Here is a 21,867-nt window from a genome sequence, read left to right as displayed (position 1 = left end):
CTGCGTACTGGCTGTGGGATGGGAAGTGAAGCCCCAGCGAGCGGCTGCGGCGGGGCTGTGCAGAGCAGCCGGCGGGAGGCGGCGGCGCGGCGGTGAGCAGTCGAGAGCACGGAGCCGGGCGGAGGGAGCACCTGCAGGCACAGGCGGCGGCTCCACCATGGCGATTCGCAAGAAGAGCAACAAGAACCCGCCGTTGCTGAGCCACGAATTCGTGCTGCAGAATCACGCGGACATCGTCTCCTGCCTGGCGATGCTCTTCCTGCTGGGGCTTATGTTTGAGGTGAGCCCTCCTCCCGGCCCCCGGGCCCCTGGCCGGGTCCGCCGACCCTAGAGTACCCGGCCGGAGCTGCGCAGCCCCCCGCGGCCCTGCGACCCCGGCCCGGCCCGGCCCGGCCCGGCCCGCCGCCCCCTCCCGCGTCGCTCAGTTCCTGCTTCCCGCGAAGGGTTACGTGGCAGCCGGCGAGGGGCCGGCGGGGGCGGCGGGCGCGGCCGTGCTGGCCCTGCGCGGTGGGCGGACCCGGGGCCGGGACTGTAGGGCCCGATGACTGGCAGGGACCCCCCGCTCGACCCCGACCCACAGCGTCGGCCGCTGGCTGCGTGGGGGGCGAAGACGGGGTGCTCCACCGGCAGCCGCTCGTCCAACTTTCTGTCTGGGCTCTGGGTGCCTGGAGGGTCGGGTCTCAGCCCGACGCGAGGCTCGCAACAGCTGTGTTGAGGAGTTGAGCGATTTCGTTTCTTGAAGCAGAGGCGATGAGACTGTCAGGAGTCTGTAAATTCTCTTCCCACAGATCTAAGTATTTTGATGACTTATTTAACAGCTGTTGAATGTGGGTAATAAAGTTTGCAAGGTGAACCTGTAACATCCTACGGGTTTTTTTCCACCCTCCTCAGTACTTCCGCCCACTCTTCCTTTTTTTTTTTTTTAAAATCTGTAAGCCACTGAGTCTCATTAAATATATTGATATATTGATGATTACCATTTTGTCTCCTTGTCCCCCTAACATGTAACCTAGTGAGGATAAATATTTTATCATCCATTTTAAGTAGTCTTTTTCTGCTGTCCAGAATAGAGCTTTAAAGGTTTGAGTGGAAAGCAAAGAACTAATGGAATGAGACATCCAGTGATGAAAAGTGATTACGATTTTTTGTTTTCCATGGAGTCAATTCGGTGTCATTAGATAACTTTCTATGTTCTGTTTCTTCTCTTCTAAAAGACTTTTTTTTTTCCTTTTTTTGGGGGGGGCGGGGAGAGGGTGGGGTTGAGACAGGGTTTCTCTGTATAGCTCTGGCTGTCCTGGAATTCACTCTGTAGACCAGGCTGGCCTCGAACTCAGAAATCTGCCTGCCTCTGCCTCCCAAGTGCTGGGATTAAAGGCATGCACCACCACTGCCCGGCTTCTAAAAGACTGAATCTACATGTAAGTACTTCTTGTTCCTGATAGTGTCACAGATGGTTGTAGCCACTTAACTAAGGAGGTGGCAGGGTGAAGGGCAAATAGAGCTAGTCAAAATGCTTACTAGGTAACCCAAATCTGAGACGTAGTTTGTCCTCCCTTACAAATGAAGAACTGTACATCACTTGTACAGGCCTCACAGCTGCTGTTGAAGAATCAGATAATTGGGCTTAGAGAAGTCTGACAGTATTACATGAGTGGGTGGTATATAAAATCTAGGGTTTGGTTGTGGCCCTGTAAATGCTTGCCTTGATAATTGTTGTAGTGTGAATCCGGGAGCTCTATGCCTGACCTACCCCGAGTCTCTAGTGCTTGCTCACCCTGTTGCTTCTGCATGGTCAGAATATGCCTATGGGTTCAGTTATAAGCAACATTCACAATGCTAAGTATTTGTAATCTCTGAATTTATGAAAAATGTTTTCTTGATATAGTATTAAAGGTACCACATGGACAGTAGGCATTTGTCACCCATATGCAGGAGAGTTGTAAATTCAGATCCAGTGGCAACTACATAGTGAATTCCAAGTCTGCTGCCCAGCTCCATTTCTCATGCTAACAATCCCTGCCTTGAGAGGTGTAATTTAGGGGTGTGATGATCTGCTGAGCATACTCATGGGCTGTAAGTGAAGTAAAATTGACAGCAGAAATCTGGACACTTGGAAATGCCACAGCCTCATTTTTATGTAAATTTCTGCCTTATTTTCTAGGATGGTCACTATTATGTTAATGACTTTTTTTTTTGAGGTTAAGTCTTTCTGTATTGTCTTAGCTATCCTGAAATTTATTAACATATACCAGGTTGGCCTCGAACTCACAAGAACCACCTGCCTCTGCCTTCTGTGTGCTGGATGAAAGGTTTCTGACAGTAAGTGGATGCTTTAATGCTAAATAGAAGCTTCTAAAGCACTTGAGAAGGGTGTGGTGTTCACATGGTGGGCAGGGCCAAGCTGCTTGGGCAGGCCATCTACTCTCCTTAACCATATGGTAAAGATGCAAGCTTTGAAAGCTCTGCGTTGTGCAGATGCAGAGGAACCTGACTGCTGGGGCCTGGCTGTGTGACTTTGAAAGTAATTGCTACTTAATCTCAGTCTAGTTGTAGAAGTACAGTGTGTGTGCATGATGAAATAATAACAAGGATGGTATTTTGCAGAACTACTAAGCCTTTTGTGGACGAATACTGAGGAAATAGAGGGTTTGTGGTAGGTAGGTAGGTAGGTAGGTAGGTAGGTAGATAGATAGATAGATAGATAGATAGATAGATAGATAGATAGATAGATAGATAACAAGGTGTGTTACCAGCCAAATAGGCAAGTGCTTGGTCATGACTCTGGGAGTCTGCAGTCTATAGCTGATTCAAGTCAGGGAGCATGGAAACTTAAGTTTCCTTCTGTCTAAATGGGTTATTCAGAGACTTAAGTTAGCTGATAGGCATAGTGCCTCTCTCAGTTTATGGCTGTTCCTTAGCACATCATCCAGGTCGGAAAACAGATGCCATAGGTCTCTGTGTCTGTCTGTCTGTCTATCTCTCTCAAGGTTGAGGAAGAAGTAATCTGTTTGAGGGAAATGTTTGACTTTAGAAACTTTTTATTATACAAATCTTGTAAGTAGTGTTTTCTTTTCACAGTCAGTGTTGTCAACAGAATGCAAAAATACTATTAGTGATTTTGTATTTAAAGTAGGAAAAATTGAACAATAAAAAAAGATGTGAGAGTACTCTGGAAACTTGCTAGAAGGGATAATATGGAAGAGTTAAGAGAGGCTCACAGAACAGTTCTGAAAGGAGGGCCTGCTGAGGGGTGAGCAAGGGTCTGCAGGAATGAATACACAGGTATCTAAGTTTATTTCTAGATTCACGTGTGTGTGTGCCCTTGCACACACAAACCTTTATACCACAGCACATGTATAGAGATCAGAGGACAATTTACGGGAGTTAGATCGGCAGCCACATGTTTTATTACTATTTGTTTTTAGTTTTAATTTTTAATTTTATACATGTATGGATGTTTTACCTGCATGCATGTCTGTGCACAACTCGTGTGCCTGGTGCTCTGGGAGGTCAGAAGAGGATGTCAGGGCGTCTGGAACTGGAGTTAGACAATTGTGAACTGCCACGTGGGTGCTAGGAATCAAACCTGGATCTTCTGGAACAACAGCAAGTGCTCTTAACCACTGAGCCATCTATTTAATCCCACAAGTTTTATTTTTAAACATAGCTTGTCTTAATGGCATTTCTGTCTGTCTTGAAAAAAAATTTATATAAACTAATGGAAAAGTGGAATTTGATGGAAATTCACTTATTCTTCATGAATCCAGTATATATAGTAATCGTGCCTACCTCTAACAGTACAGAATATGTCTCATCTTTATAACATCAGACACTAAGCCCCCACTGATAGCCACTCAAAAAAATAAAACCAAAACACTAAAATTTTATGACTTTTCATATGAAGTCTTAGATCTCTCATTAAATGTAAGATATATCTAAATTAATTTCACTTTTTTTTCCTTAGAAGTAGATAGTAGATAAATGTCCCAAAGGGCCATTTTTGCTTTTTAGTTCAGTGAGCATCAGGATGGCATGTGTAGAGTGTAAAACAATAAACTTTACTGCGAACTTACCAAACGGAGCATTGCTGGATAAATGGTGAAGCTTGGGAAGTGGGAACAGCAACAAAGTTGATTTCCTCTATACGTTCTTTGGTGGGTATAGCTCCTATTTTTTCTCCTCTCTTCCTGCCTAATGTCACATGCTAAGCCAGCTGGAAGCCAGATCTTAATTTTATTTAGAAGCCTTGCATAAAAGGATAATCTAATTTTTGTTGTGTTTAGAATTCAGTACTATATTTATCTTTGAAGATTTATATTTGCTGTGTATAAAGGAAAATAAAGTTTTCCCTAGTATTGATAACTTCATATTATAAACTGGAAATGGGAACATGGAGGCAACAGAAGAGACAGTGCAGATCTGCAGGCAAGCATCCATCCATGTCCATCTGATACCCACAGCACACACAGCCTGAGGACAGCTCTGAGGAGGGGCTTTGTATCTGTTCATCCAGTGTGTTCAGGGAATCAAACTTAAGTTGGCAGCCTTGAGGCAAGTGCCTTTAACTTCTACGCCTTCTTGTTGGCCCCACAAATCTCAGCTTAAATCCTATTGTAACCTTGTATAGACAGACAGATAGACAGAATTCTCATTAGACTGTGTATGCGTGTGGGGGTCAGAAGGCAACCTACAAGAGTCGGCATTCTCCTTCCAGCACAGGAATCCTAGAAACTGACTTTGAGTGTCAGGCGTGACGGCCAGCAACAGCCATCTGAGCCCCCCAGGTCCCCCACGAGGTTTTGATGCAGTGTCTTTATTAGACCTTCTGGTCTTCATACCCTCACTCCCTATGGACTAACTCGTTTTAGTGACCATATTTTAGATATGTTTGGGTTTCTTTTTGTGTTCGAGTTTTTTTGTTTTTAATCATAGACCCTGATTTATCTCTAGATTGTGAATTCCACGATAACAGAGTTCAGACACAGCCTACACAGCCCCTCTCCCCCCAACACCCCGTTTCCTGCTGTTCTTTTGCCAACTGTCTAGCTAGACGGCATTGTTGGCTTGGTGTAACTTTGCCTCTTTTCCTTTCCTCCGGTGTATTCACTTGTTGCTTCACCTTTCTTCCTAAAACCTTTCTGTGATTAAAGGACATTCTCTGCACCTTATGCTCGGGAGCCAAGTTCATTACCCCAAGAGTGCCTGCATATGCCTCCACATACTTCACTGTATGTTCTGTGAGTTCACTATACATAATATCTGTGCTAGTTTAATAAACCAAGTATTATGAAAGACTAACAACAGTAATAAAGTATAACAGGTATACTCCAGTACTAGTTCTATGAAGCCAGCCTCCTGTGTTCAGCCTTACGATGATGTGAGGTGAGATGAAGTAAGGCAGTTAGGCAGGTGTTGGTCTACAGTGTCAAGGTTACCAGGACACAAGCACTGTCCTGGCAGTTCATCTGACAGCCACGTAGCTTCTAACAGTGGTGCCTACGGCTAAAGAGCACTGGACAAAAGTGATTGATGTCCTGGTGAGACCGAGTGCGACAGCAAAGGTTTCATCACGTGTCTTCCTGTGACACAGTTGAACCTGGCCTTCCCGTCAGAGTCGCCCATGCTTTCAAGGCGGCGGCTGCTGCTGCTGCTGCTGCTGCTGCTGCTGCTCACCACAGAGAAATGGAAACTATGCTTAAGAGGAGATGACTGTTGTTGCTCTTCCTCACCCTTCTCCATCTCCAGCCCGTTTTACTGGTCTGTGTAAGACAAGCTAGCCTCAGGTTCATGATCTTCCTGCTATCACCTCATGAATGCTGGGATTGCAGACATTACTGCATACCCACCCTGCTGTTTCTGCCTTTTATATGCATCTCAGCTCACACTGCTGAGGGCTTCTGGGACAGTAATCACCCACATGTTGATAGTCATACATTAAGTTTTTTTTACCTCAGACGTCATCTGCAGTCTTTGAACTTGTCTTGGCCAGCTGCTTTCCCAGTGAGGACTACGTATTCCTCATCATGCAGGTCCCCATTCCCTTAAAGGCAACATTACATACCTCGCAAACACATTCATGTGCAGGTAAAATGTGTTTTGTCATATATAAGCCAGCGTGGTAGTACAGCCCTCTAATGCTAGGACTTTGGAGCATGGAGGAAGACGTAGGTTAACTGTAACTACTTGTCACATACCTCAAGAGTGTGTGTGTGTACAGGGTGGGTGGATGGATCCTCATTCTCCTCCATTTCCCCTTCACTCCCCCATATACAAATTTCTTCATTCACATGATGTAAGAAGTTCCATCACTGACTCATGATAAATTACAGTCAAACATAGGAATCAACTGCATATATGGTGTGTAAGAAACAAATGGATTGCATGCATAGAGCTGAGTCCCATCTGCAAAGCATCCCATGGCATATATGCAGATACTCCAGAATTTAAAGACAAAACAAAAAAAAATCTAAGTTGCTTTGGATCTTAGGTGTGTGTGGATAAGGGAGAGCTAGCCTGTGCTACTCTCTCTTTTTTTTTTTTATCTCGAGACAGGGTTTCTCTGTGTATCCCTGGCTGTCCTGGAACTCACTCTGTAGACCAGGCTGGCCTCGAACTCAAGAAATCCACCTGCCTCTGCCTCCCAAGTGCTGGGATTAAAGGTGTGCGCCACTACTGCCCGGCTAGCCTGTGCTACTCTCATTAGCCTAGGAGGAAGCACTCAAGAGAACTCTTTTCAGTACATCTTTCCTCTTTCTGGCTGTATATTTACCCCCCACTCCCTACCCCCAGAACTATCTGTTAGCCCTGCACAAACTCGTTCTTCCACTCCTCAAAGCAGCAGCATCGTGACCAGCTGCTAAGAGGGTTCGGTACCATCTCGTGACGCTTAGGATTTCAGTCCACACAAGTGTGATCTCTCTGCCCCTAACGGATGTCACTCGAGCTGCGACCTGTGATGATTCCGATTCACTTTTCCTCATCACACCTGTGAAAATGACTTTGTAAATCCGTCTGCATTTGAAGCATTTTCGAAATCCCTTGGCTTTGAGGATGACAGGCTCTTCATTATATATCTGTCACCACCATTTCTTTTTAGTTTTGGATACCATTGGCTTTCCCAGATTTTCAGTTTAGGGAGTCAAAGCATTGTGAGTTGTCCCCACTGCTTTAGGTCTGTGGCAGAGTGAGGCTGCTGATGGAACAGCAGCTGTCCCCATTATGTCACAAGCAAGCAGGGGACATGAAGAGGAAAGAGAGCGTTGTCTGACAGGCCCACTTGAGGCCTGACTTGATTGACCAGCAAGCTCTCACTAGGTTACATGAGCTAAAGGTTCTAGTGGTCCATGGGCTGGGTGGGGACCAACCTTGGGCACCTGGGCCTTTAGGAGGCACTTACACAAAGCATAACGGGCACTTAAGTTTTGCTCTGTCTTTCTTCTCTGCAGACGCTGCACACTTGCATAGATGGTGGATAAATTCCCATAGTTCAACTTGCATCCATAAATATTAATCCCTAAGTCTTCCCCTAAGTCCTGCCTACTGGGTTCTTTATTGGGTGTAAGCCACCTGCAGCCATTTCCAACCGTGTATCTAGAGAAATCTCAGCTCGGGATGATTCTCGCCCTTGTGTTCTTCTGTCCCACATTTTTACTAGTGTTTGTTACCTCGCTGTACAAGCTTGAGCACCAGTAAGTGATATGGGGTTCCTTTCTTTTGCTTACCAAGCCACACTCATCCTCACAAGTCCCTCTACCCCCCAGCACTGTCTGAGTGCCGACTGCAGTCCTTCATGTCTTGTCTTGCATGTTTGCTCTATGGTATTCCATCTTCCATTTATTCTGTAACACTGATGAATTGTGTAGTATTTTCTAGGTGCCGTGCTGTGCTGGGTTCTTTAAAATTATATTTGTGTTCATGAACTTTACTGCATGGAGGTCAGAAGATGACCTACAGGAGTCAGTTCTCCCTCCACCATGTGGGCTTCTGAGATTGAACTCAGCTTGTCAGGAGAGGTGACAAGGGCCTTTGTTGACTGAGCCATCTCCCCAGCTGCCCCATACTAGGTCTGGGCATACAGAGACAGGATGATGTAGCATGGCCCCCCTCAAGTAGCACTTACTCCGTGATAGGTATGATAAAGGTCAGTGTAGTCCTGCCATACATAATGTGTGACTTGAAGGAGAGGAGCACCCTTCCTGTGGTTGTCTGACAAAGAAACTGCCCGTGAAAGATGTGATGGGACTGAGCTCTAAAGGAGGAAGACTTTCCAACAAAGAAAGACCGTGGGCTAGCTGGGCGGTGGTGGCACACGCCTTTAATCCCAGTACTTGGGAGGCAGAGACAGGTGGATTTCTGAGTTCGAGGACAGCCTGGTCTACAGAGTGAGTTCCAGGACAGAGAAACCATGTCTCAAAAAACAAACAAAAAAAGACTCTGTGGCAGGGGTCAGAGCGTAGATGTGACCGTAGGCGAGTGCAGACCACACTATTCTAGGAAGACAGGAACCCAAGGAAAGAATCTTGGGAGGAAGATGATTGTGGCAGAGATGTGGAGACTCCAGGGGGGTAATAGACCCATTAGGCTGTACCTGGCAGGCTTACAAAAGAAGAAACAGCCCCTCCTAAAAGCCTTGCAGGCTTACTGAAGCAGCTCATACTGTTTGTCTGCTTCTGCTGGTTCTGATGTGTGCTATACCTGACCTTAAATTTACCTCTGCTGCCGCCTTCATCTGCTTGTGCACCTTGGGAGCATCAAACAAGATCTTGCACCACACCTCCGAGAAGCATTTCCTACCCCAAGGAAAAGCAACACACTTAAGAGGCCTTTATCTATAGTGTAGGCTGTTGGCACAGGTCCTGCAGTATTTTAACAGTTTGTTTACCAGTCCTGACAAAACCCAGCGTCTTATCAAGGATTAGTTAGTTCATTTGTAGTTGAGCTTTTCTGGTGCATCACTGGCCTTGGTACCTGTAAATGCTTAGTTAACTTCCATCTTTGGGTTCTGACCACTCTACTGTGTGTGACCAGTAGTCAAGTTAAAGAAGTATTTACTGCCTAGTTAACCAGGCATGTGTTCGTGGGAGGAAGATGAACACACAGGCCCTGCACGTGATCCATCTCTAACACAAGCTCTGCTTCCTTTTATTAATTTATATAGCATTTTCCTTGGTAGGAACTTCATGGTGATTGTTCTGTAACAGAGAATGGCTATTTGAGAAATCTTTGCTTACTGGATCAACTAAAGCTATCTCTTTTTGAAGGAGGGGGGAGATGTTAACAATACAGATGAGTTACATGGTCTAAACCACAGAAAAGAGGAAAACCCTTCAGTGAATTGCCTACCAGACTCTACTTAGGATCAGAATGCCTACCCAATGGGCACAGAAAAGGGGACCTTCTTAAAACCGGGGGCAGAATTTGTAATCTTTTTGCCTTGGTACGTACATTTGGGAGAGATTCACAATTGACATCTTTCATGCTTTCTCACTCCAGATAACAGCAAAAGGAGCCATCATCTTTGTTGCTCTTCAGTATAATGTTACCCACCCTGCAACAGGTAGGTATAAATTAGACGTGCAGTTGAACAGGTTTAGAAGGTCTGTAGACACTAGAGTCTATATTAATTTCTAGTGTCTGGACTTTATTTTATCCCAAGCAGTGTATGGAACCTAGTTTTCTGTGTTTATTGTTTATTATGTATTTTGTGCATGGTCTTGAAATTCCATCAGAGAATTCTTTGTATTGCTTCCTCTGAGCCATTTCTAAAGGGAATCCTGAGAGTAGATGTCCTCGTTTAGGTTGTTGTACAGTCAGGGTTTCTACAGGGATGGTACCCACTGCAGGCTTTCAGCACCAGGAATATAAGCTCTTCAGACTCATTCTTTTTATTTTTGTTGAATCCTGCCTATAGCAAGTATTTTGACTAGAGAACATATTAGTAAACTCTAGGAAATATCAGATAATTGTATCCAAACTATACTTTTATTTTAGAAAGTTGTATTTCCAAATTATGTTATATAAAAAGTAAGTTGCCACGGAAAGTTGGCTATGACTGTTCTAAGCCAGCAGAAGATGCTTGCTTTAGGAAGTGGGGAATGTGTGGCAGAAACCTACCCTGGGGTCCCCACCTTGGTGGAAGAGTGGAAGAGCAGAGGGATAGGCCATATTTGTTCTATTGTATGTAGTTTTATAAATGCTTGATTTAGTGACAGAAAACAAATTGCTTGAGGGGACACTTGAGATGCCAATGTGATGATGTTCTCACCTAAATGTCCCTAAGCAAACCCCCACACTCCAGGTGTCAGCAACTCAAAAATACTTATACTTTGAGAAATTAAAGCAAATTCAAAAACCAAAATAACTCTTAAGTAGTAGTTGCATCTCTCTAGTGCTTAGAGGTCAGAACCAAGGCAGATAAAAGTTAACTTGGCTTCTATCAAGCATCATAATGGAGGGTCCAGTTTGCACGTTCAGCCCGGGCCTGCAGAAGCTCCAGAGAAGACAAGAGAGTAACCCAGGCAAGGCTGGTAGAGCATGGCTCCTTCCCCTGTTTTTTGGTTTCTGGTGGCCGTGACTAACATGTGTCAAGTCTTTTGTAAGTAATCCCTGAAACTTTAGGTTGTAGAAAGCCTCTTTGGTTGTCATTTACCTTTGACCCAAGACCCTCAGGGAGACTTGTCTAAGGAATCTCTGTAGAACCTTTACTGGGTTAGTCGCCTCTTGTTTGTTTCCATAACTATGTTGTACGGAGTGCTGTTTTCATAATCTCACGTATATTTTTGTGTGTATGTGTGTGTATGTGTGTCCTTTTGGCCTTCAGAAGAACAAGCTACTGAATCAGCATCCCTATATCACTATGGTATCAAAGACTTGGCTACAGTGTTCTTCTACATGCTAGTGGCGATAATTATTCACGCCATAATTCAGGAGTATGTGTTGGATGTAAGTATACAACCTTAGAAATCCCTATTTTATAAAACACTCCTAGTTCTCCACCTGCTGATCACCATATAGTAAGAGTGTTTTGTATCTGTCCGTTGTTTCTAACAGCTGCTTTTATTTTTAGAAAATTAACCGACGGATGCACTTCTCCAAAACGAAGCACAGCAAGTTTAATGAATCTGGTCAGCTCAGTGCATTCTACCTTTTTGCCTGTGTGTGGGGCACATTCATTCTCATCTCTGTAAGTGTGGCCTTCCTCTGCCGTTGTTCTTACCTCTGCACTCAGAAACGAGTGTGATTACGAGGCTCAGTCTGACCCTGCTGACTGCTTCAGAAGCCTCACGTCTTTAGGCATGGGACATCATCACTGTACCTTGTCATCACTGGCAGATCTCTCTGTTCACAAAGAGACTCTCATGTCAGCAGTGAGCGTGCCTAGGTTAGATAAGCATGAGTGTTGTTAGTCATTTCCTCCTTGAACATTCTCCCAACTTAGATGGATAACTTTTCAAGTGCAGCAGTCAGAACCTTCAGCTCTCTTTAATGAGAGGGAAGACGGTGTCCACATTATTGTTAAATAACAGCCCTTTTCATTCATATCCCACTGCATGGCTTTACACACTTGAGATTGTTAAGCACATAATTCTTTTAAGTCGTCATAGTGGAGATCAATAATAGACAAAGTAAGATGGCCAGGATCTAACTGTTAATGTCAGAGCTATATTAAGACTCAGCTTTCCAGTCCAGTGCCTATCCCTTCTTCCTGATTGAAGACTCAAAAGGGAAATGTCAGCTTACTGTGTGTGTGTGCGCGTGTATGTGTACGTGTAAGTGTACGTGTACGAGTTACAGCAGTGAAGCAGAATCTTCTTAGAGTCATCACTCAGGGTTTGGAGGAAGTTTTTCCTTTGTTTCTTGTAATTTTCACCAAACACATCTAGTTTTTTGAGGAAAACATTTGCGTAGCATTGTGTGAATTTGCATCATTGTGGCCTGTGAAGAAGTACAGTTCTCAGTTCTCTGGTTATATGCAACAGAAGGCATCTCTACAGAGCTGGCCTGCTCCTTTGCGTTCTCTTCCGTTAGGGGCCTAGCGTTTGTGGCCTGTGCTTCCCTGCACCTGGACTCAGGGCTACTGCACTGGACTGGACAGCTGGGCATTGGGTCTCACTTGGTTTTTATGTCTCAGGCTCATTTTCACTTTGCTAACCTAAGCGATTCAAATCACATTGGACAAACTAAAGCATTTGATTTCTGCATGTTCTTTGGAACCTTTTGTGAGGAACTATAAATGTTTGCATGGTATTCACAGATAATTGTCCTGTCTCCTAGGAAAACTATATCTCAGACCCAACTATCCTGTGGAGAGCATATCCCCATAACCTGATGACGTAAGTTATTCACCCCCCCCCCCAGGCCTTTCTTTTTTGGGGGGTGGGTGTTTCTAGACAGGATTTTTCTGTGTAGCCCTGGCTGTCTTAGAATTCACTCTGTAGACCAGGCAGGCCTCGAACTCAGAAATTCGCCTGCCTCTGCTTCCCAAGTGCTGGGATTAAAGGCGTGTGCCACCACCGCCCGGCCCCACAGGCCTTTCTTAACTAAAGACGGTTCATTTCACAGACAACTTGAATCCACTCACTTGGTTCTCCCTCTGAACTTGATAACAGTATGAGTGGCGCGTGCCTGCAGCCTAGAATAGTGGCATTACCCTGTCATAAGGAGAAAGAGCTGGGTGCTCTTCCTGTCTTTCCATCACCTCCACCAACTTGAGACAACTGATCTTAACACATTTTTAAAGAGAGTATTTTATTATGTGTGATTGTTTTGCCTACTCATATGTATGTGTACCTCCGTGTGCCTGGTGCCAAAGAAAGTGTGGGAAGGCTTCAGATCCCCTGGGGCTGGAGTTTTGGATGGTTGTAAGCTGCCGTGGAGCCCAGGTCCTCTATAGGAGCAGTGTGTGCACGCTCTGAGCAGCCAGCTCGCGGCCCCCAGGTTTAACGATTGTAACTAGTGTGCTCTGCCCGTCCTGTGCCTTAATCTTTTCCTGTTGGCATGTCTACATCTTCCTGTGGTTTCTGTCTTTTCTTTCCATAGCCCTACTTCTCCTATTCCTTCATTTCTGCTCTGTTCTGTCAAATTCCTAAGGCTCGGGTTCTTTTTCTTCTTGCTTGCATTCTGGATGTCTATACATTGCTTCTGGAAGCTCCTTGTCAGAATGACACAGTTCCCTCGTGATCCTGTTGCAAGAGAATCTTCCTTGCTACATTGCCTTGCACCCAGTGTTGGCTGTTTGGTTTATATTTGTGTAGCATCTGTAATGATTTCGGATGTTCTCTAATCGTCCCACGTGTGTGAGTTGTGCTTTGCGCCCTTACCCATCGAGACTTATGTCCTATCAACAGTGGCGCTGTCTCTCTCTTTAGTCCCTTTGCTTGGGAAGGTCTGGACACTCCAACCTAGACGGTACTCACTCACAGAGAACAGTTCACGAAGGAAGGGAGTCGTGTGGCCATGAACATACCTGTCTTAAAGCCAACAGTGATAGAATATTCCCCTTTCTGAGTCATACTTACATGCAGCTGTGCACCTTCTAGAAATGGTTTCAGATTGGCTTTTCCACTTCACACTCAGGGGTAAGAGTGAGGAGATGGTCAGGCAGAAGAGGCAGGGATGCGTGGTGTTCAGAGGAGACTGCGGCGTCTCACTTGACCATGCCCCACCCCCAACCCCCAGGAACCCTCCCTGCCTCCGCCCTGCCTTTCCTGCCTCTGCTTCCATTTGTTTGTATTCTTGCGTGTTGTAGCCCAGAGGAAGTAATACCTCACTAAGGAAAATATTGCCCATTTCCAGTGACGCCTTGAGCCATGGCTTTGCCATGGCCCCTCCCCTTTTACCATGTATTCCTTGTGTCTTTTTGCCCCATCTCCCCGTTGATGAAGCTGTGTAGATCTGCAGGTCTCCTGTTCAACCTTGAATAACTGACAGACAAGGGGTTCTGCATGCTTTGCCCATTGGTGCAACGCTACCGTTGACTGAATGGTGGGGAAATTGTGCAAGCTTCCGCTGAAAATGGGTGGCACGTTGTATGAGATGACAGCAACAGCTTGGCCACCTCGGTCTCTTCTGCCATCTGGTGCCTCTTTGGTTTTTTGGTTGTTGTTTTCTTTGTTTTGTTTTAAAATACTGTCCTTTAAAAGATATTTCCCTTCCTCACTCAGCTTTCAAATGAAGTTTTTCTACATCTCCCAGCTGGCATACTGGCTCCATGCGTTCCCTGAACTCTACTTCCAGAAAACCAAAAAAGTAAGCTGGATTTGTATTATTTTGATTTTTAACTTTAAAGAATTGTCTTGTTGCTGGGCAGTGGTGGTACATGCCTTTAATCCCAGCACTTGGGAGGCAGAGACAGGCAGATCTCTGCCTTTTAGGCCAGCCTGGACTTCAGAGTGAGTTCCAGGACAGCCAGTGCTACACAGAGAAACCCTGTCTCAAAAAACATTAAAAAAAAAGAAAGGAAGCAAGCAAGCAAGCAAGCAAACGGTGTGACTGTTGCTAACGCTGAGTGTGCCTGTGCCCTGGCCTCAGCTCTGCTTCCATGTCTCTGCACCCATAGGAACCTAAAACTCCCAACTATTTCTTAAAAACAAAACACCTTGTGATTGTGCTTTAGCTGCTGATTGCTCACTCTTAAATCAGTGGGGATTTCAATTAAAACTTAACCAAGTTTTTACAGGATTGTCTTAGTCCCCTTAGTGGTTTTCTTTTAGCAATTTATTTCACAAGTAACTAGTTGGATTTCAACTAGCTGTTCTGTATGTAAGTCTAAAAGAAGAAATCTGTGTTGACAGCAAAGTAAACCGCAGTTCAGTTTTCACTAGGGAAGCCTGGTGGGTGGGCCAGTCCTCTTTTAGCCTATGGAAAAGGCCTGTGCTTGGAGAAGTAGACCAGCTACTGGAGCTCTCCATGCCCCCTTAAGAAGCCGACCTCCACAACATACACAGTTACTGCTACTGTTCTTTCTCCTCGCTCCTCAGGAGCTGCCCAGCTGTGCTTGGGTGCAGGTGGGGTGTTCCCTCTGGAATCTCCCCCTCCATTCTGTACACTTTGCCTTGTATTTCACACTTATATTCACATGAAGGTTGCTCTTTCAGGATTACCTTTTCCCTGGGATAAATTAATCAAATATCTTTATTTTTGTGTAACTATAGTTTAGTAGTAGTTTAATAATAATGTGGCATTACTTGAAAGTAATGTCAGAGAAGGATAAACAGGTAGGGATCCAGATGAGACAGTTTCTGTCATTTATTAATGGCCGAGCCTGTTACAGCTGCACATGGGTTCATTTTACTTTTTGTTAGTTGTGTGCTTGCTTATCCACATTTGCCACAGGTAGAAGGTTTGGTCTTTGAGAAGTTTTCCTAAGTGCTATTATAACATCCATTTACTGACAGATTTATCTCTTCCCTCCCAAAGTCCACAGATTGTCTTTAAAAAGCATGTACTACGAATAGGCCCTTTCCCGTCTGTTCTCTATGTGTACCAGGCAGGTGTCTGCTGGGCTTAGCAAACAGCTCCAGAGTAGAAGCCATACACTTTGGCACATGTCAGAAAGAGGAATACTTTTACAGTTGATCAGACAAAGTAAGGTGAGGGTACTTGGTTTTGGAATGTCTGAAAAATTATTAGACCCACAGTTTCCTGGAGCTCTTCCCTGTCTGGTGGGTTCCTCGTGTAGGGCTTGGGTCTCAGGCTGTGCTGTGCAAAATTGTAGCTGCTGGCTACTGGTAAAGAAATGAAGTTCAAACACAGTCTTACTTCATAGTGGCACTGGCTGTATTCAGTGCCCCTCATCCCTGTGAGGCTAACAACTACTGTTTTATATAGAAGATTCTCCCCACCCACCACCACCCCCAACATCTTTAAAGATGGTTTTTCTGTGTGGCCCCAGTCATGACCTTCCTTCGTCGGTCTCCCCTGACTGAGGGGAAGTGATAGGTATGTGTGCCGCCATCTATGGATTAGACAGATTTAGGGGACATTGGTGTAGTTGTGGGGAGCTTTGTTGGACAACAGTCTTGAGAGTATCATAGTTTCTTGATGCTAGGCTCCTGGACATGGCTCAGCTATTCTAAGCTTTCTTTAGGAATTTGCATACCCATTGAATATCCATACCTTTGGATTTCATTATTAATCCAAGTCTGTCCCTCATACACTGACCCTGGTGAGTAAGAAGGAACTTTTCAAAGCAGTTGTTCATTTATCTCCTAAAGCTCTTTCTTATCACTTCCTGCCAGATGGCATTTCTCCAGAAGTGTGGTCTCATTTTTATGGAATAATTTGCATAACTTAGAACTTAACTGAAACTATTTTTAACACTTACATGTGACAGTTGAAAGTAACTGTTTCAAGTAATTAGCATAATTTGAAAGTAACAGCTGTATATGTGTTAAACCTTTTCTTAAACTTTACTCTATGAAGTGTATTTTGGGGAGAAATCTTTATGGAAGAAACTTAGTGGCGACTGTTTGGCAGCAGTGTCGCTGGCAGAGGAGTAAGGACAGTGTGAAGAGCTCACTGTTCTGAATGGGAAGCCCCCAACCATCCATAATGAGATCTGACGCCCCCTTCTGGATTGTCTAAAGACAGCTACAGTGTACTTACATATAATAAATATATAAATCTTAAAAAAAAATAAATCTAAAAGAAATGTTTTGTTATGAAAATAGAAGTCTACAAGAGCTCTTTAATAAAAAGATCCTGGAAGAACAATTAGAAGTTTTGGAATTCATAATTTAAATATACCAGTTAGATTGTTCACAGAAAAATGAGATTATCCAAATTTTATGGCATTCCACGACTTCCTTTTTGCATAAGCTATTATAAGTGTTGAGAATATAGTAGCCAGGCATGGAAGCACACATCCAGAATCACACCACAGAACTTTCTCTGAAACACTTATTAAATGACTCTTTTTTTTTTTTAAACTTTTTTGAGGCGGGGTTTCTCTGTATAGCCCTGGCTGTCTTGGAACTCACTCTGTAGACACAGGCTGGCCTCCAATTCAGAAATCCGCCTGCCTCTGCCTCCCAAGTGCTGGAATTAAAGGCATGCGCCACCACCGCCTGACTATTAAATGACTCATTTTTTTTTAAGTATTTTGTGTATTATTTGTAAGCAAAATCTGACTGTGGCTTCTGGTAATGAGAAAGGTAATTCTCCTAACAAAAGCATAGAACAACAGGAGAGATGTGCTGAGAACACAGCAAACCTTCTTCTCCCAGCTGTGTCAGACCAGTCTGTAGTTTCCACAGCTGTGCTGATGAGCCGTCTTGGAACAGGAGGTCTACTCAAGACTAAGCAGCAGACTGCTTCTGTGAGCTCCTTCTCAGAAAGCCAGTTCTACCAAGCTCTCTTGGTTCTCTCCTGTTCCCCACACCAGAGACCAGGGACCAGACAAGAGAGTGGTTGCTTATCAGCCTCTTATCCTTGAGCTCCCAGCCCCATGGCGGTACTCCCAGGAAGACTGGAGAACAATGCTTGCCGTGGTGCAGTCCCCTGAAGCAGTCTTTTCCCAGATATGCGGTTTCTGCTTAGCCTTATGTCTTACCTGGGATGCTTGCTCTCTGGCAGCTCCCTGAGTTCTCATGTCTCCTCCCTTCTTTTTTTCTTGGTGGTGTTTTTAGGCTTGTGATGCAGAATTGAGCTAACTTGCCCAAGACCACACCCACAGGAGCACAGAACTTAGTTTGTCCTGTTGGCTTTTTCTGTGTGGTGCACCTGGGGTAGGTGAGCAGCGCCTCAGTGCGCTTGTTTGTGTGCAGCTAAGGGAAAGCGCCCTTGAAAACTGTTGTTTGAAAGCCTGTTGATGCTCCGACAGCATCTTGGGGAACTATTGCTTGTGAGTATGGATTTTGTGGATGGCTCTCTATCTGCCATCGTTATTGTCTCAGTCAGGTGACTACCAGAAAGGGAGGGCTAAGATGCCGAGTCATCTAGATGTAAGAAATGCGTTATGGCTTATGCCATTAAAAGTGAAAGTGTTGGGGATAGAGAGGGCTCAGCAGTTAAGAGCACTGACTGCTCTTCCGAAGGTCCTGAGTTCAAATTCTAGCAACCACATGGTGGCTCACAACCATCTGTAACAAGATCTGATGCCCTCTTCTGGTGTGTCTGAAGACAGCTACAGTTTACTTACAAATAATAAATAAATAAATAAATAAATAAATAAATCTTTTTTTAAAAAAAGTGAAAGTGTTGACCATGTTGTTCATGTATGATATGTCCTTTTATTTGCAGGAAGATATTCCTCGTCAGCTCGTCTACATTGGTCTTTACCTTTTCCATATTGCAGGAGCTTATCTTTTGAAGTGAGTTGACATTTGGCTTGCGTATGACTAGCAGATAGCGTGCGAATTTATCTGAGTTGGTAATTAGCCTTTCTTTGTGTGTTCTTTCACCAGCTTGAACCATCTGGGCCTTGTTCTTCTGGTGCTGCACTATTTCGTTGAATTTCTTTTTCACATTTCTCGTCTCTTTTATTTTAGTGACGAGAAGTATCAGAAAGGGTAAGTGCTGCCCTCTCCTGTTTGTTCAGTCAGTGCCTAGACTGTCAAAGCCTGCATCCTCAAAAATTGTACATTTTTGTTAGTAGTACATTAAAAGGAAGCAGAATCACCACTGAACAATGTTGATGCTCTGGGCTGGAGAGGTGACTCAGTGGTTAGAGCACCTGTTGCTCTTGCAGAGGACTTGGGTTCAATTCCCAGCACCCACATGGTGGCTCACAGCCATCCGTAACTCCAGTTCCTGGGGATCCAAAATTCTCATCTGGCCTCCACAGGTACCAGGCATACACACACTGCACAGGCATACATGTAGGCACAACACCCACACATATACCTAAATAAATAGATAAATAATTTTAAAAACAATGTTCATAGCCTATATTTCTTTCTTTAAAAATAGTGTTTCTTAGCTGGACAGGTACTGTATTGGACTTAGTGTTTGTACAGCTGCAATAGCATGGCTTTCTTTTGAGAAAAGGAGCGATAGCGAAGAAAACTTTTAGAAGAAAGTAAAGAGGCGGGCCCAGTGAGATGCTCAACAGAAAAGCCTGCAGACCTACGGTCATCCCCAGAAGCACAAAAAGGCGTGAGAAGAGGACCAAATGCACACAGCTGTCTCTGACCTCCGCATGGCATGCCTGTGCCCCCACCTGTCCCTACAACATGTACAGCATAAAACTGTTATAAGAAGGAGAGAATAAAGAAATGGGTAGTACAGTCTTAAGGATATGAAAAGACTCCGATAGAAAAACTCCAATGGAAAAGAAAGATGTGAAAAGTGTAACCTGTATATAGTGGTGTCTGTGAGCTCTGAAAGAGGAATCGGCGTTGGTTGTGGATAGCAGCACTGGCTTGCCTGAGCCCAGCATGTTTCAGTTGCTTAGTACATAAGTTCTGAAGCACATCACTAGTACTTCACAGTGAACAAAAATATTAAACAGTTGTCTGCTGGAGTTCTGGAAACCTAAATAGGGTAATCCATGCTGTGGACCTCTGACAGTATGCTACATTGTATAGGATTTCCCAGGAATTCAAACACACGGATCCTTTTTGCAAAATAAGAAATGCTGTTTTAGGGGCTAGAAAGATGGCTTGGTGGGGAAGTGCTCACTGTGCAGGCATTAGAGCCCGAGTTCAGATTCCTAGCCCCATCTCAAAAGGAGAAAAAAAAAAAAGCCAGGTATGGTGTGGCAGCAAGAGTATTGAGGGGCTGGGCGAGCCAGGCGGACAGTCGGTGAGATCTAATTAGTGACAGACCTTTGTCTCAGTGAGGAAGTTGCCCTCACTGATCGGGTCTTCACAGTCTCACACACACGTGCACACCCATAACACAGCAGAACTGTTTGAATACACGTTTGCTCAGGAGGGCTCTAACTACAGTAGGATCATGTCTTCATGGTTTTCTTACTGTGATTGTGCATGTCTTTCTTGCAGGTTTTCTCTCTGGGCAGTTCTCTTTGTTTTGGGAAGACTTCTGACCCTAATTCTTTCAGTTCTTACTGTTGGCTTTGGCCTGGCAAGAGCGGAGAGTCAGAAGCTGGATTTGAGTACTGGAAACTTCAACGTGTTGGCTGTTAGGTACTGGAGCGTCCGTCCCCTGTTGCTGAGCGCACTGCCAGCCTCTCCCTGTCTGCTGGAAAAAGTGAGGGCTAACTGGGGCTAGAGCCTTGGTTTGGCTTCATGCCTGTTGATGGTTTCTGTCCACGCAAGACAGTGCTAAAGCTTTTGTTTATCTTCTGAGATGATTTTTTTCAGTGAATGATTATTCCTTTTCATTAAGCATTAGCACTGAGTCATCACCATCAGATCACAGTACTTCTTTCTGGTTAGACTGTAGCCTAATACAGTCTAATTTTTGTGTGGTTTCCCACGTGCTTTTCAGGATCGCTGTTTTGGCGTCCATTTGCATCACACAAGCCTTCATGATGTGGAAGTTCATTAACTTCCAGCTTCGGAGATGGAGGGAACATTCTGGCTTCCAGGCCCCACCTGTGAAAAGGAAACTGGCTGTGACCAAAGGCAGGTCTTCCAGAAAAGGAACAGGTTGGTATTGACTTCAGTCGTGCGCTCACAGATGTGGAGGCATGCAGAAACTTAGCCATCGGGCTTTTGATTCCCAAAGCTTTGCTAGATAGTTCCTGTACGCGGAGCAGTACAGGGCGAGGTCATCCATGACCGACCTCAGCTGGCATATTTTAACTGTTCTGTGTATTATGTAGATGCATCTGTATGTTGTCTGGAGATCAGAGGAGGGGGGCGTTGCTCTTTCATCTAACATGGGCTCCAGGGATCTGACTTGCAAAGCAGCCAATTACTGAAATACCTTGCCAACCATAGCAGAATATTTTTAATTTTTTTAAATTACATTTTTATTCATGGAGGGTGAGTGAGGCCAAGCTGTGCGTGTGGGTGGCAGGGGACAACACTTGGGCAGCAGCCCTCTCCTTCTGGGACCTACGGGTGGAGCTCAGGGTGCCGCCTGTCAGCAGCACCTTCACCTGCTGAGCCATAGTGCAGCTGTGCTGCAGCGCAGCCACTGCTCAGTCGTGTATGAACATGCCATGCTCTATCAAGTTGGATCACATTTGGGTTGTGGGGTGGAGCTCAGGGTGCCGCCTGTCAGCAGCACCTTCACCTGCTGAGCCATAGTGCAGCTGTGCTGCAGCACAGCCACTGCTCAGTCGTGTATGAACATGCCATGCTCTATCAAGTTGGATCACATTTGGGTTGTGCACATTTTTAACTATAAGGCGATGTAATCACACGCTCCAGTCGTCGTCTCCACACCTTTTGTGTTAGCTCTTAGGTATGTGTTTGGTGTGAACTGCTGAGTCGTTAGGGAGAGCGCCCAGATTGTTTCTGATGCATAGTGGCTTCATTTTAGGGAGCTACATCTTTCTTAGCTTCATACACAGTTAGTTGTTCTTGTACTGTTTGAGGGAAGACTGACTCACCTCATGAGTCCTGGCAGTAGTGGCGCACGCCTTTAATCCTAGCACTTAGGAGGCAGAGGCAGGCGGATTTCTGAGTTTGAGGCCAGCCTGGTCTACAGAGTGAGTTCCAGGACAGCCAGGGCTACACAGAGAAACCCTGTTTCAAAAAGAAAAGAAAAATGAGTCCCATCTTGTATTTAGGTGTTTGTCACCATGCAAATACTGCACTGCGAGGCTGTGGTTGTGTGGGTAGACACTCCCTTGCTGTGGTGTATGTGTGTGTGGGGGTTAGCTCACTGTTGTGCTGTAGGGTGTGTGTGTGTGTATGTGTGTGTGTAACTCACTGTCTTGGTGTGGTGGGGGGGTAGCTCACTCACTGCCTTGCTGTGGTGGTGTGGGGGAGGGTAGCTCACTCACTGCCTGGC

The 21,867-nt window shown here is 45.0% G+C and overlaps 1 protein-coding gene across 1 annotated transcript in view; it reads left to right on the top strand.

Moving 5' to 3' along the window:
• The first annotated feature begins 6 nt into the window (after positions 1-6).
• The window catches only part of Tram1 (translocation associated membrane protein 1), a 25,888-nt gene continuing 4,027 nt past the window's right edge, over positions 7-21,867 (top strand). The window contains exons 1-10 of the mRNA XM_031366900.1: positions 7-280; positions 9,493-9,556; positions 10,820-10,941; positions 11,066-11,182; positions 12,274-12,332; positions 14,163-14,247; positions 18,241-18,311; positions 18,405-18,509; positions 19,944-20,087; positions 20,392-20,552. Of these exons, the coding sequence (XP_031222760.1) occupies positions 158-280; positions 9,493-9,556; positions 10,820-10,941; positions 11,066-11,182; positions 12,274-12,332; positions 14,163-14,247; positions 18,241-18,311; positions 18,405-18,509; positions 19,944-20,087; positions 20,392-20,552 (1,051 nt within the window). The 5' untranslated portion in view covers positions 7-157. The remainder of the gene's footprint in view (positions 281-9,492; positions 9,557-10,819; positions 10,942-11,065; positions 11,183-12,273; positions 12,333-14,162; positions 14,248-18,240; positions 18,312-18,404; positions 18,510-19,943; positions 20,088-20,391; positions 20,553-21,867) is intronic.

The sequence above is a fragment of the Mastomys coucha genome, unplaced genomic scaffold, assembly GCF_008632895.1.
Source record: "Mastomys coucha isolate ucsf_1 unplaced genomic scaffold, UCSF_Mcou_1 pScaffold14, whole genome shotgun sequence".
Taxonomy (NCBI): domain Eukaryota; kingdom Metazoa; phylum Chordata; class Mammalia; order Rodentia; family Muridae; genus Mastomys; species Mastomys coucha.
This window is presented reverse-complemented; position numbering and strand designations above follow the sequence as displayed.